Consider the following 15799-nt stretch of genomic DNA (forward strand, 5'->3'; position numbering starts at 1 on the left):
ATTATTTATTTTTATTATTCCTGAACCATTCTAGAGTGAGTTGTGGAAATCATAGTCTTTAATTCCAAATACTCCAGCGTATATCTCCTAAGAACACGACATTCTCCTTTATTACCACAGTGTGAGTTTATATTCAGGAAATTTAACACTGATACCATATTATTATCTTATATAGAGTCAGTGTTCAAATTTTGCCAACTATCTCAGTAATGTCCTTTATGGCAATTATTTTTTGGATCTAGCACCAATCCAGAACCGTAGGCTATTTGGATGGTGTGTCTTTTATTCTCTTAATGTGGAAGAACTCTTCAGCCTTTCTTTGTCTTTTACAACTGATCTTTTCAGGAGTACAGCCCAGTTGTTTTGTAGAACAGCCCTCAGTTTGGGTTTGTCTGATGTGTCCCCATGACTGGATTTGGATTATGAATTTTGGCCACATAAGTGATATGTCCTTCTGTGGCATCACATTAAGAGGTACAGAACATGAGTTTGTCCCATTACTTTGATCACTGTGTTAAGCAGGGGACCTGTCAATTTTCTGCACTGAAACGTGACCAGTTTTCCTTTTGTAATAATAAGTAATCTGGGGGGACACTTTGAGATTGTGTAAATATCCTGTTTCCCCTCAAACTTTCACTCAACTTTTTTTGCATTTATACTAGTTTGCTACAGCTGCTGTCACAAAGTGCCACCAGCTGGGTGGCTTACAACAACAGAAATTTATTGTGTCACAGTTGGGAGGCTAGAAGTCTAAGATCAAGATGTCAGTAGGGTTGGTTCCTTCTGAGCCTGCGAGAGAGAATGTGTTCCAGGCCTCTCTCCAAGCTTCTGATGGTTTGCTGGCCATCTTTGGTATTCCTTGGCTTATAGATGCATCACCTGATCTCTGCCTTCATCTTCACATGGTCTTCTCCCTGCATGTATCTGTCTCTGTGTCCAAATTTTCCCTTTTTATAAGCACAAAGTCATATTGGATTAGGGCCCCCCCTAATGACCCATTTTAACTTGACCATCTGCAACAACCTTATATCCAAATAAGGCCACATTCACAGGTACTGTGGTTAGGACTCCAACATCCTTAGGGAGGGACACAATTCAACCCACAACAGCATCTCTTGATGATACTTGCTGAGATCAATTATTACTATGATGGTTGCAGAATGGTGATTTTTCTACCAATCATTCTTTCAATATTTATTAGTTGGCTTTTGCGGATTTTGGTTTATTTATAATTGATAAACAGAGAATGTACATCCATCTATGGCTGTGTAGAAATGGCCATATATCTTTAAAACAAAATAATAAAAAACAAACAACACACATACATCTATACGGAGCAGTGAGCAGAAAAGGACCGACTTTCATTGCAAATGCCTTACCCCGTCAGATTGGCTGGAAGGAGAGCCAGCAGGGAGCCTGTGGACCAAAATCAGCGTGAATGGGGGAATCATAGAGTGTAGGTTTCAAGCTGTCCTAAACATTTGCTGTGTGTAATCTCCTACTTAGAATGTCATTATTCATGGGGTTTTTTTCATGCTCTAAAATAAAAGTAACATCCTGCAATTCAAAGATATGTACCACGGTCTCGAATTCAGCATTCTGGTCATCTTCAGCACTTTATGGATGAGCAGACATTTCCCAGCACTGAAGCCTCTGTCATCAGAATCACAGATAAGCAAGGGCCCAAAGACTGTATAATTCTGAAATTGCTGAGAAACATGACTGGGGACAAAATAAAATGTCAGAGATCTTTTATTTCTTTGTGCTCACTCTTAAACCTGACAAAAGATCTTTGGAATTTTTTCTCAAATCTATACTCCATCCACAGTAAACATAGAATACTTTGTTTCCAAAGGCCATTAATCTCCAATGTACAACAGTGCCATGAAGTCCCAGTGGTTCTCCCTTCTAGGATGCTGTATAGGTTTGCTAGGGCTGCTGTAACAAAGTGCCACAGATGGGGAGGCTTAAACAACAGAAATTTATTGTCTCATGGTTCTGGAGGCTAGAAGTCCAAGATCAAGGTGTCTGCAGGGTTGGTTTCTTCTGAGTGCTGTGAGGAAAGGATCTTTTCCAGGTCTCTCTCCTTGGCTTGTAGATGGATGTCTTCTTTCTATGTCTCTTCACATTGTCCTACCTCTATGCGTATCTCTGTGTCCAAATTTCCCCTTTTTATAAGAACACCAGTCATATTGGATTAAGGCCTACCCTAATGACCTCCTTTTAACTTTCCTCCCTCTGTAAAACCCCTATCTCCAAATAAGGTCACATTCTGAGGTAGTGGAGGTTAGGACTTCAGCATATGAATGTGGGGGGACATAATTCAACCTATATCAGACGCATTTCAACCATCCATAGACTTTCCCAACATTTACATAGGCAGAATAGGAAATCAGGGTTATGACTGCATGAACTTAAATGTTAATTCTGGAACAAAAATGGTACTGAGTCCCTCTCTCTACCCTTTCCACAGGTGAAAAGTCAGCGCTGAGCCTGAAAACACTAAAGATGGTGTTACTAAGCTTCTCCCCCTCATCCATCTATGGGGATGTGGACTTTACACTTACCTGTATTTAGAATGACTTTTCTCTCTCTGCTGCTAGAGATCTTTAAGCGGATTTGGGTTGTTGCTCACCATCCAAGTGTGGGCTGTATGGGCACATTAATTGGTCAAGAGCAGAGGTTACCAGCAGCTGAATTAGTGACAATATTTATTCCTTGCAGAAACAAGTAAACCACTGAGAAAAGCTTTTATCTCTTGGTGCATTGTTTAGGTGCATTTATCTGACATTCAAACAAATGAATTCTCAAGATAGTATTTAGAGTGTTTGCAATAGGGAACACCTATTTCTCCCAGCTGGAGAGGGACCCAAAGCCAGTTGAGATGCTTCATAAGTTTTTAATTCAAGGATGGGAGGACAGAAAATACGGAAAACAAAAAGCCAACCACCTGAGAACTTTCTGCCAGAAGCTAGAGGAAGATTGAGGGAGGAGGTACGGAGGCTGTCCTAGGCAATGAATCCTGCAGTGTAGTGTCTCTCTCTTAAAACTGATGAAGAGTTTGTGCTAGTCCTATCAGAGATTCTCTAACCTTCACCTGCATTGTGTCCTTGTGCAGAAATGAACAACACCTGCAGAGAATATTCACTCTCTTTCCTTGCTTTCTTGATTAGGTCACAGACATAAAAGAGAAACTGAAGCTCTCAAAAAAGGTCTGGTCGGCGTTACCCTATACCATCTGCAAGGATGAGAGCGTGACAGCGGGCACGTCCAACGACGAGGAATGCTGGAATGGGCACAGCAAAGCCAGGTGAGGGTGACTCGCTGTTCATATGGACAATGGGGCTTCGCACGTCCAGCCCTGGAAGGCTCTGCTGGCACAACTCTGCAGATCTGTTTATACAAAAAGCAACGGAAGGTGGAGGGACAAGTCATCACTTAGTGACGGCTGTTCAGAGCGACAGGTTTGATGGGCACCTGGGAGCACTTACTCTCAAGGTGCCATTAAGTGTGGAATCCTTGTTCCGAATGCCTCGCCTCTGGATGAGAACAGAGCAATGGTGACAGATGCCAGGTTACGGATATCCTGAGATGGCAAAGAGCCCTTTTATGTTCACTTAATGACTTTAAGATAGCAGAGCTATTTTTATCCACAGTTAAATTTGCACGGCTTGCTTTTTCTTTTATCACAAGTTAAACAGGAAGTGAAAATTCAACTCTAATTTTTTTCACCCTTAGAGAAAAAATTTTTGAAGTGCTCATTGGAAGGGTAAGAGAAAAAGAAAATGACTGAGGGACAACCAAGGAAGTGTTCTCATAGGGCCCATGCCTTGGAAAGTCCCATTGGAATCTCCTGATGAGAGATGGCTCTGTTTTCATCTTTCTCCTCTGATGACCCAAATTATTGCCACTTGATATGGAATTTCCGAATTTCTTGATTCAGTCCAGAAATGGACTTGGCCTGGGTGTTTATAGGGTGGAGAAGTTGGAAGGGGTACTGGCTGGGAGTTGGCAAGCAGGGCAGGCCACCAGGAGAGGAGTCTGCCAGAGCCCTCCTCAGTGGAGATGCAGGTGGGTAGAGCAGCTGGGCAATTGGATTCAAGGAATCTTTGGGGATTGACTAGCAGGTGGAGCAGCTAAAAGGGGGTCTATTCTGGAGCCTTATTGGTGGTTTCAAGCATATGAAGCAGCTGTGATCAAAAGGGAACAAGAAGATATGTGGATATTAAGTTCAGAAGAAACTGCAGAAGGTAAGCAGGGGTGCAAGTGAGGTGCTCACTAGGTGTTGCTTTTTACACTGCTAAGTTGCATTTTTTAGCGTCTATTGGTAACGATATTGTTAACCATACTAGGGAGAGCTTAGCAAGGGGAAAACAAGACAGCTGTAGAAAGAGCTGTAATCATTTTAAGTTGCCCCAAAATATCGATGTCCAAATCTTAGATCTTGCGGGTACAGAAGGAAATTCATGATATCAACAATATGCCCCTCAAAAATGCTTAGCAATTTACTAGTGTCCAGTCTTTTAGGAAGGAGACCTTTGACCAGCAAATTCAGCTGTGAATTAATAGCTTCTAATGTGTCTTTTCCTAATGACTGTACAGAGAGACACTGTAAAGGATGACCAGATGGCCTAATGAATGAAGTGGGTGATTTTTTAAGCTGCTCTGCTGCCCATCTGTGTTTACCTTTCAGGCCTGGCTAAAATGAAAACTGTGTTGTGAACTACATTCCCATGGATAGTCACACAGGTTGCTGGATGTTAGCACATATGCAATTTCTTACAAAAGGAAATAAAAAGAATAGTTACAGGCAGGGATTAGAGAGGGGACAGCACTCCATCAAGAAAATGAATGGGGGAGATGAAGATCATTGAAGTTAGAACTAGAGGAGACTGGGATGGTTCAGCCACGTTCCTCATTGTACAGATCAGGAGCCCAGACAGGGTAAACAATTAGTCCAAGGTTACCCAACTAACAAAGGTGAAAGCTGGAAGTCTCCCAAATCCTAGCCCACTATTCTTTTCACTTCAATACCCTGCCTCTAAAACAAATGACAGCTAAATACTGCCTTCCCCAGGTTAGGAGAACAAATGAAACAGATCCTTAGCTCTATAAAAGATTTAATGGATCTACATTTGTTCATTCAGCCCATCAGTCCATCAGCAATATTATTAAGCACTCCCTCTGTCCCAGGCACTGTGCCAGGCTCTGTGAATTAAGTGCAATAAGATGGCAATGTTATACACATGAAATGACAACATTTACAACGGCACTGTCAACACATGGGAAGACAAACCGCTGCAGAGAGGACACTGGATTTTGGAACTTCAAGTGTTATACCATTAGACTGTAGGTTTGAGAAAGGACCGCATAGGTAGGGAAGCACCTGAATCAGTACCCAGGGACAGATCTGAATTTTATCCTGAGGTCAATGGGAAACCATTGGAGGATTTTATGCAGGTGAGGGAAATCATCAAGTTTAATGCAATAAAACCCTTTGCAGGCACATTCCAGAATTTAACCCCACATATTATTAAAAAGATGAGGCTGTCAAATATTGACCCAAATTATGTTCCCATTGAAAAATTACAATTTCATAGTTTCTTTTAGTTTCTTTTTTTTATTCTTTCACTGGAATGGAATCTTAACATTATTATAACCTTATATTTAATAGCATAGTAAGTAGATAACCAATAAATACTTGTTGAATTAAATTTAATTAAAGCTCTCTTCTCATCCAAATATTAATTGATCCAGAAACTCAGGAAAAAAGTTTTTCATTTAAAGAAATTCCACTAAACTATTGTGTAAGTTGAAAAATCCATTTGTAATGCAGATAATCTATTTTTTCCCCTACTTTTGAAGTATGGATTTTCAGATAATAGCCCTTCTTAAATGTTTAGGAATGCTTCTTTTAACAAAAGAAAGTTATTCTTATCACCCATGTGAAATAAAAGAACCGGAACCTTTATTTAGGAAAAAAATCTATCAACAAGTGTCAATGGATATGGAACAGAGATGCTTATTAGCATTGATAGAGATCATCACAGTCTGGAGTTTTTAAACTCAAGCCTGCGGGATGAGGCAACTGATAACTCATACATTTATTCCTCTCTTTCTATTTTACCCATCAGACTCCTTCAGCCACATTCTTTGGTTCACACCCACTCCTGTAGCCCTTTTATCCTATCTAAGTGTTTGATCAGGCTTTTCTTCCATCACCCACATTTCTCCTGATTATTTTCTGAATCCTACCCCCAGCTCTTTACCATATTTCCTTGATTCAAAAACAGACGTATTTCACATTTTAACATTTCTGAAATCAAAATGACTCCCACAGCAGATATGTCCATTTACTCCAGTGATTATCTTATTTTCCCAAATAGCTGTTGTTAAATGAATGGCACCTGTTGAAATTAATGATGACTTGAAATAGAGAACAAGATACACATAGATGTGGTTGCCAATGGCCGCCGCAGGGTGAAATCTGCTGTGTTGAGATAATGGTCAAGGGTGTGTGAGGCGTAGCTCCCCTACAATGTAAGCCCACTTTTATCCCCCTGCTCCCACCCTTGCCCATCTCTGGCAGATGTCACTGCTTCAGTAGCTAAGCATATCTGGAAAGAGGAGGTGAGGTAAAAGAAAGAGACTGGGACTTTGATGGGAAGAAATTGCCAGCATGCTGATGACCTTGTTGGCATTTAAATCTCCATTGTGACATCAAGACTAGGTGGTCAAGAGATGTCCTTCCTTGCTTCCTCTTCCCCTTCCAACCTGTTGGGACAATTTGAAGACCAATGCAATAATGTCTATGAAAATAGGTTGTAAACTCTAAAACAATGCTTCTTAAATGTTAATGTGCAGGCTAAACTCTTGAGGATCTTGTTAGAAATTCTGATTCAATAAGTCTGAGTGGGACCCGAGATTCTGTATTTCTAACAGACTTCCAGGGGATGCAGCTCTTGCTGGTCCAGGGGCCACACTTTGAGTAGCAAACTCTAAGGCAGAGTTGCCAGATTTAGCACATAAAACACCAGATACCAAATGGAAAACACTTCTACTAAAAAAACATTCATTGTTTATCTGAAATTCAGATGTAACTGGCAGTCCTATATTTTATCTGGCAGCCCTACTTTAAGCTCCTGTTAACATGTAAGATATTCCCTTTTTCAGTTCACGCACAAGCCTCAGGGAGCATATTACGATTTGTTGTTTTCTCTTGGCCTCCATGGATACGCTTGATGTTTCCTTTAATGGGGCTTTTCTTATACCAAAAACAACAACAGCAACTGGGCTGGGGAGGTGATGTGGTTCAATTGTAACGTCACCCACTAAGGGTAGCTGGAGCACAGGTCACGTCGAAGTCATCTCAACAACGAATTGCTTAGTCTTCACTCGTGCGTCAAGAGAGAACTTTAAGTTGGAAACTTTGCAGCACAGCCTTCACAGTGCAGGATATTGTCCACACCAACCTCTGGTCTCAAATGAGATGTCCTTGTTGGCCAAGGATGGATACTTTGAATCCCTGATCAGTACTTGATTTAAGCAGTGTCTTAGCTCAGGCTGCTACAACAAAAATACCATAGACTGGGTGGCTTCAACAGAATTTATTTCTCCACGTCTGGAGGCTAGAAGTCCAAGATCAGGGTGCAGCGGTGTTGGGTTCTAGTCAAGGCCCTCTTCCTGTCTTGTGGACAGCTGCTTTCTCACTGTGCCCTCACATGGCAGAGAGAGAGGCAGCTCTGATCTCTTCTTCTTCTTATAAGCGCACTAATCCCATCATGGGGGCTCTGCCTTCACAACCTCATCTAATCTAATTACTTCCCAGAGGCCCCACCTCCTAATACCATCACATTGTGGGGTTAGGGCTTCAACATATGGATCTTGGGGGGACACAAACATTCAGTCTATAGCAGTTAGTACTCAGATTCACATCCAACTTTATCAGAAGAGCTAATAAGGGATTTTCCTCAGAATTCATGGCAGTGTCTGTCACTCAGGAAAAGCAGCCTAGGATGCATCTTCAGTGACCAGCAGGAAAGTCAATTTGCAAGTGTAACTTTCACTCCTCCCATTTCTCACTTACCTGAGCAACTTCTTAGGGAGAAATGAGAGAAGACAAAGCAACACTCTGACTCAACTCAGACAAATAGGAATTGAAAGGAAGCTAGTGAGTAAGGAAGGAGAATCAATAATAATCTACAAAGCCAAAGGGAAAAGAAATTAAAGAGTCGTGGTGCAGCTTACAAATCTAGGCCTCCTAAAGTTCCCAGGGTGAACCAGAGACACTGGGAGGACATTTGCAGTCATCTGTCATCCCTGAGAATGTCGTTCTGGGCAGCCGGGTGGCCAGAATGAGCTATCTGTACAGGAGCTAGAGAAGAATGATTTGATGGGCAGGGAAAAACATATGCTCAGAAGGAAATAAAACTTGTGTATGGTTAGCATATACAGGTTAGAACTTTGTCAGGTAGCAGAAGGAAAGAAAACAAGTCCCTCATAGTATTCATACAGGCTCTTACATTTTGCTCATATAGAGGCAGATTCTTGCATTTTGAAGACATGGTAATGTCCAATTACATCATCCATATCTTCCTTGAGGCTTGTTTTCTCTTCATGGGATTCTTTTTCTAAGCTTATAGGGGTTAAAAAGGAAAGGAGAGTACAGGAGACAATGGGATGGGGCAAGAAGAATGCATATGAAAGCCAGTCTGAAGAGCAAGAGTCAATAGCACATGGATTTCATGATAGGACATGCATTATGTCAGAGTCTTCAGAGTTTCTTGAGTCAGTTATTTCCATACTCTTCTCTCTCCCTCATGAAACTTGCAAAACAACTTTCTGCTTCTGCTCCTTGTAAGCCCGTGTTTAGCTGTCACTTTGTCCTTTCTGTAAAATGCCTTCTGGGAGGAGGCGATCAAGATGCTGGCTGAGGGACGAGGATTAATTGGATCCAGTGGAAACATAGCGTTTCCAGAGAGCTTCTGCTGTTTTTCAAGGCACCTGATCCTCACAGAAATAACTGTGTCCCCAAGGAAATCCTTTCCAAGGCCAGGAGGTAAATACAGTAAATTGTAAGAAATAGGAAGGTAGAAAAATCTAGAAAATAGATCAGTCACTCTCACCAGCCACTGAATGGATTGACTAAGCAAAGAAAAGAGCAAGTCATGTCTGGGTAAGTTTGAGCAGATGGAAGAGGGATGAAATGATGCATACTGATGAGAAATCTGTCAAAGATAGTGACTTGGCAGATCTGGCAGGATAATATTTTTTTAGTCTGATTGAGGAATATGTCTTAAAGCACTCAAGCTGCATTTTAAAGAACTGTAAAATATTTGATATATACCCAGCCAGGCAAACACCTCAGGAAGGTGGGAAGTCTGTCTGGGAAGACAACTGGCAATTGTCAAACCTGGCATTGCTGAATGCCCGCTTCCCTTCTGTGGCATCCTTGGGAGGGAAGACTCCATGAAGATTGACTGTCCTGGGGGAGAGGGACGCTGCATGCATCTCCCACAAGTGGTGACAAATGTGGCTACAAATAGAGGGAAGGGAGCATGTTGCTGTGGACAACTCGGCAGCCCTGAGAACTGGCTCGTGGGTCTTCTTTCCTATGCACGCTGTAGTTTGCTGACTGCAGTTCTACCAAAAAAGGATGGGGTGGGGAGCTCCTGCCAGTGAGTTAAGAGGCCAAGTCAGAGAATTTAGCTTCTGCTCACTGCTGCAACCAACGAGCTCTGTGTCCTCCAAGAGTTCCCAAACCATTTCACACCACTCATTCTCCAGCTGGAAGAAAGCCACAACAAATCATTCTTCGGTACATGAATTCAGGCTTTAAAACTCCAAACTCTGCTGCTGTCAGCCACTCCTAAGAAACAAGTTAGGCATTTTAGGGAGCCATGTTAACAACTTAATTTTCATAAGAATGCATTAGAATTGCATAGTGTGTGATATTTCCATGTATCTTAGCTCAATATGGCATCTTATGAAACAGATAAGGTAAGTGGATTCCTATAAATATAAAAATAATTGTATATAACTATATAAAGTAGCTAAGTGACTTGCCCGCAATCACACTGCTGGATCCCAGAGAGATCTCAGGTATCCTGGGTCAGTCTCTGTGCCTTTGACCATATCTCAGTGTCACATCTCATTGAAGTACCTAATGCCACAGACAACTCTAGCTTAGCAGTCTTCAAGAATTTGTAAATCCACTTAAAGCACAAACTCACAGTATGCTTTGAGTAATTCCACTTTCCATTCGGGAAAAATGGAAAGGAAAAGAAGTCCCTAGCATATTAAGAACTTAAGAAAAAGTATACTTAAAACTTAGATTTTTTTAAAAATTGTGGTAAAATATACACAATAAAAGTTACCATTTTAACCATTTTTAAATGTACATTTCAGTGGCATTAAGTACATTCAAATTATTGTACACCATCACCACCATCCATTTACAGAACTTTTTTATCTTCCTAAACTGAAACTCTGCATCCATTAAACGCTAATTCCCCACTCCTCCCTCCTCCTAACCTTGGCAACCACCATTCTACTTTCTGTCTCTATGAATTTGACTATCTTAGGTACCTTATATAAGTGGAATTATACAATATTTGTCCTTTTATGACCCGCTTATTGCACTTAGCATAATGTCTTTAAAGTTCCTCCATGTTGTAGCATGTGTCAGAATTTCCTTCCTTTTCAAAGCTGAATAATATCCCATTGTGTGTAGATACCACATTTTGTTTATCCATTCATCCATCAATGGACACTTGGTTTGCTTCCGCCTTTTGGTGATTGTAAGTAACACTGCTATGAAGAGAGGTGTACAAATATCTGTTCAAGTCCTTGCTTCCAGTCCTTTTGGATATATACCCAGAAGCGGAATTGCTGAATAATATGGTAATTCTATGCTTAATGTTTTGAAGAACTGCTATCCTGATTTCCCCAGTGCTGCACCATGTTACATTCCCTCCAGTGACACACAGGATTTCCCATTTGTCCATGATTCGTAGGTCCTGAGTCTATTGATGGCAGTGCCCTGAGTTAGGGATGCCTGTGATGCTCACTTGGGCACACATCCCTCACAGCGAGCTCCACAGACAGTTCCCACACCAGGGCCCCTATTTATGGCTGGGTCTGCTCTTGTGGTTCTTAAGATCGCAGGATGTGTTTCAGCAAGAAACCATTAGGGAACTTTGAGGGACAAGATTATTACTCACAGGTCCTGGAGGGTACGTGTCTGCCCGAGGGCCATACAGCTAGGTCTCAGGTAGAGAGAGAGAGAGAGCAGACCTGGGGCTCTGCCTTTATTAGGGCCTGAGGGTGGGATGCCTAGGGTTTTGTGGGTTCAATCTTTATTGGCTAATTTAAAGCATAAGAGGGGGGATTAGGGTATGGGAAGGGAGAAGCAGGGTCCCTCAAGCAGTCAGTTATCTAGGTTTCCCAGGGCTTTCAGAAAGGGGACCTTCCTGGGCAAGGGGCAGCCTAGTTCCTTATCTGGTTGTTTTGCTAGTAGCTGTGTCATACTGCTGGCAGTATGTTTATTCAACATGGCTGTCTTTGAAATGGATGCCTCAGCGATCAAAAGCTTAATGTCAGGCACTAACACTCCATTCCACATCCTCACCAGCACTTGTTATTTTCTGTTTTTGTTTGTTTGTTTTTAATAATAGCCATCCTAATGGGTATGAAGTTTAAAACTTAGATTTTTAAGAAAGCTTCTGAAAGAGGTTATGGGCACCAATTCACAATCCCTTATTTGAGATCCGTGGGACTATACGTGTTTCAGACTTCAGAACTTTTTAGATTGTAGAAAATCATCACAGTGGGTATACTATGTATTATGTAATACTCTCAGCGGAGTCTGAGGCTACAACCCACAATCAAACATTAAATTTCCACAGCAAAATGTATTACTATTCGCACTAACCGGGATAAGTGAGGATAAGATCAAGTTTTGCTAATGAATGGATTGCAGAAAAAAATCCTTGAAGATTTTTGAATTTTGTAACTGCAGGTAAGGAATTTTGGACCTATATTAGTATTATACCTACTCAGATGAGTTAAACTCTTAAACCCACTGAAGATAAATGTATGTAGCTTAGAACTAGAAATTGCCGTAGAGACGTGTTGAGTGGAGCTCATTTGTGGCAACAAACAGGATTGACACGGCTTTCACTTCCCTCTTCCAAGTTGCCTGGAGGCAGGAGCAGTCAGAGGAAGTGTCAGGCATCTGACAAACCCAGGCCAGGACGCAGACACCCCATTTCTCCCCATTCCTGTCCCAGCTTCCACCGGACTCTTGCCAACCCTGCTGGGCGCCACAGGCTAACCCTGCTTACGAGGGCCTCACTGCTCAGACTTGCACTAGCTTTCAAGTCCCGTTAAATCTTGAGGGCTGTGTGTCCCTTACCCCTCACTGTGCAGCTCCTTATATCAGAACAGCTTCCAGCATTAACGTGGTGATGAGAAATACTGACTACTGATGAGTTAACGTGCCTCTCCTCCCGGCAAGCATATTTGTATATCAACAGGGTCTTTCTGGAAGCATTGGCTCAACTGAAAGGAGTGATTTTGAATCTTGGCATGTGGCTGGCCAGTGGGAACCTTCTGTGGGGACAAGCCTTTGTCTCTAAGGTTTGAGGTCTTGCAGGTGACAGAGGCTGTCAACTCTGCCAGTGAGGGTCCTGGCACAGAGCCTGCAGCTACCCACAAGGTTGCCCCCCCTAAATTCCTATGAGACCCTTCCACCCTCATCAGCTGTAACATTTAGATATGATCAAGGAAGCCTACATCAAAAATACAAAATTCGATGCTGTTTTACCGTGTTTGGGCTGCTGTAATCAAAATGCCACAGACTGAGCAGCTTATAAACAACAGAAATTTGTTGCTCACAGTTCTGGAGGCTGGAAGCCCAAGATCAGGTGCCAGCATGGTCGATTGAGGGCCTTCTCCTGGGTCGCAGACGTCTCCTTGTATCCTCACAAGGCAGAAGGGGCTAGGAAGCTCATAAGGCCTCTTCTATAAGAGTACTATCCTAATCACCTCCCAAAGGCCTCGCCTCCTAATACCATCACCTTGGGCATTGGGTTTTCAACGTATGAATTTTGGGGTAACACAAACATTCAGACCATAGCAGATGTGAAGAAAAATAATTCTGCAAAATTGCTGAAGGCTCTTGCAAAATAGAAGGACCAAAATGGGGGACCTATGCTTGCCTGTTCATGGATGCCACCCACTTTCCACACCCCAGCATAAAGCACTGGTGAATAATGACACCCCTCCAATTTGTCCTCATTTCTGGGTTCTCCCTGCCCTAGGTAAATGTGCGTCCAGCCTTGGAACCTGTGCTATCAGTGCAAGATTCTCCTTCCTTTCCATGTCTCCCAGAACTGTGATGGTACAAAAATAAAATGCTGCCATGCCAAAGAGCTGGTGCAAAATCTAATAAAGGGAAGAATAGTATGGGCTCAAAGATGCATTCCTTCTTGCAGGATATGAGCATTATGTAAAGAGATCAAACATGAGAGGCGACAAATAAATGGGTTCAGGAGTCCTGGTGCTGAACTGGCCTCCCATAGATCCTTCAGGCTGCACTCTGGACATCCATAGATTTGGCCTCAGGATGTACCTCTGGATTGACAAAATGGCCATTTTCTTTTTCAACTGTGTTTTCAGTTTAAGTTTCCACATTTTCTCTAAAGTTACCCTTTGAATACACCAAAAGGAGAAAAGGTTCTTGAGGACACGGGTGCATTGTTACTTGTTTTTATTGTAAGTGGCTGAGCATCAGGAGGCACAGTTAGAGCTGGGTTTATTTGACAGTCTCTTATTGTTCCTGGATGCTCAGACTCCCAGGGGTAGCATTCCCATGTAAGCTATCGCAGTCAGCTTCTGATAAATGAGTCTTGACTAGCCATGCAGTGCGCACAGCATCTAAAAGAAACAAAGCCCTCCTCTGACTCAGCATAGGTACAGCTGCAAGAATCATTGTCTAAAATGTAGGCAGGGCAACACCAGAAGCGACGGTCACCTTTCAGCATCTCTCAACTCTTGTGTCAGCAAAGGCTAGCCTGCACTTGCTACTGTTTATTCCGATGGGCTTTAATAATTATGTAGAGCTCATGGAGCCCAGCACACGTAATTGAATGTCGATAATAGTCAATCCAATGTCATATTTTCGAAGTTATATCAGGAAGACTATCTCAGAATCTAACAAGAGTTTATTGATATACCAGATATATTAAAAGACAGCACAGAAGTTATGCTTTACTGCAAAAATAAAAATATATGGTTCCATGACTTTTTTAAAATTTCAATTAGGACATTTTTTTAGGAAATAAATACTGTGAAACTTTATGGAAAAGAATTTGCAATTCACTCTGTGTGTTTCATTATTCATTATGTAGTGAGCACTGTGATGTCAATTTTGTTCAAGATATGGATGAAGACACAGAGCTCATCCAGGGCACCTCTGATTTAAAATGGGTAAACCAATTCATACACCAATACATCACACATAGGGTTTCAATACCTGAAAAGTGGCTTAGATATACAAGTTTCCCTGTGTGTTTCTATTTCTTCTTTTGGAGGCTGACGGATTGAGCTTTTGGTTTCTGGAACTTGGAAAATGATCTGCAGGAAGGGAGAAAGATCTTAAGCATAAATACATTGTACAAGATTATGTAAATGGGAGGGACAAAGTAGAAGAAAGGAAGTTTTTTGAGCTTTTAAGCAACAACAGTAGAGGCAGTAGAAGAATGGTAATAATAACAATTAGGCAGGGCCGCCAGCAGCCTGTCAGCTGCCTGTGCTGGACGTTATGATTCGTCTTGAGATCCCTCTTCATCCCTCCACCTGGGGCTGTGCCCTGAAGGAGAATGTCCACAAACTGCATCGCCTGGGTCCTCTTGCCCACTGGCTTCTAGTTGGGTTCAACCGATGGGAGGCGGCAGCTGGAGGTCAGAAGGAGGGACTAGAGAGGTCAGGGCATCATTCCCTCAGCTCCCTCGTTGCCGGGCCTGGGTTTGGCAACAGCTGTGTCATTCAGCCCCTGTCTGTGATTTCAGTTCTTGTGCATTCCAGTAACAGCTCCTTCCCCCTGGCCCTTCTGCTGTTGTCAGCCTCTGGGTTCTTCACCACCCTGCACTGGTTTCCTTTAACCCTGTCCACACCTTTGTAAATAGTCTCTTCTTTAAACTTTCTTTACTACCCCCTTTGAGGGTGCCATCTGTTTCTTACCAGGACACAGACAAATATAGCATTGTTGTAGGAATTAGAAAAAGGCACCCAGATGGGTCCATGAAGGTTTATAATACTATTGTCTCTGCTTTGGTATATATTGAAATTTTCTGAAACAAAAGATTCCCAAAAAGAAAAAAGCACCCCCTTAGGTGAATGGTGCTCTGCAAGTGCATAGCTCCGCAGGCACAGAACCCGGGCTGGATCTCAGCCCTAACTCATTCACTCAGCAGGTGACATTGTGCAGTGCACAAACCACTATCTGAACCCGGCAGCCCTACAACGCCATGGGCAGATCGCTAAAAGCTGGGAAATACCTTAAGGAGAAAATGCAGATTGACCTGGACCTTTAAGAATATTTGAGATCTAAATGGGAAAGTGCATTGCAGGAAAGGAAACCTGCAAGCACAAGATGTATGCAGGGATTCGTAAGGCAAGGAGGGTCCCTTGAAGGGAGTATTGCAGCATAAGAAAGTAGAGACAGGGTGGAGATGGGCTTTGACTGCTGAGCTACAAAGTGTGAACTGTAGTTTATGATCGACCAGGCAGTATGGTG

The 15799-nt window shown here is 42.3% G+C and overlaps 1 protein-coding gene across 4 annotated transcripts in view; it reads left to right on the forward strand.

The window, feature by feature from the left end:
- The window catches only part of GPC6 (glypican 6), a 1065634-nt gene that overhangs the window by 1039480 nt on the left and 10355 nt on the right, over window positions 1-15799 (forward strand). For all 4 annotated transcript variants that reach the window (XM_058548369.1, XM_058548371.1, XM_058548370.1 and 1 more), the window contains one exon: window positions 3174-3310. In XM_058548369.1, the coding sequence (XP_058404352.1) occupies window positions 3174-3310 (137 nt within the window). The remainder of the gene's footprint in view (window positions 1-3173; window positions 3311-15799) is intronic.

The sequence above is a fragment of the Diceros bicornis genome, chromosome 9 (assembly GCF_020826845.1).
Source record: "Diceros bicornis minor isolate mBicDic1 chromosome 9, mDicBic1.mat.cur, whole genome shotgun sequence".
In the NCBI taxonomy this organism is placed as follows: Eukaryota; Metazoa; Chordata; class Mammalia; order Perissodactyla; family Rhinocerotidae; genus Diceros; species Diceros bicornis.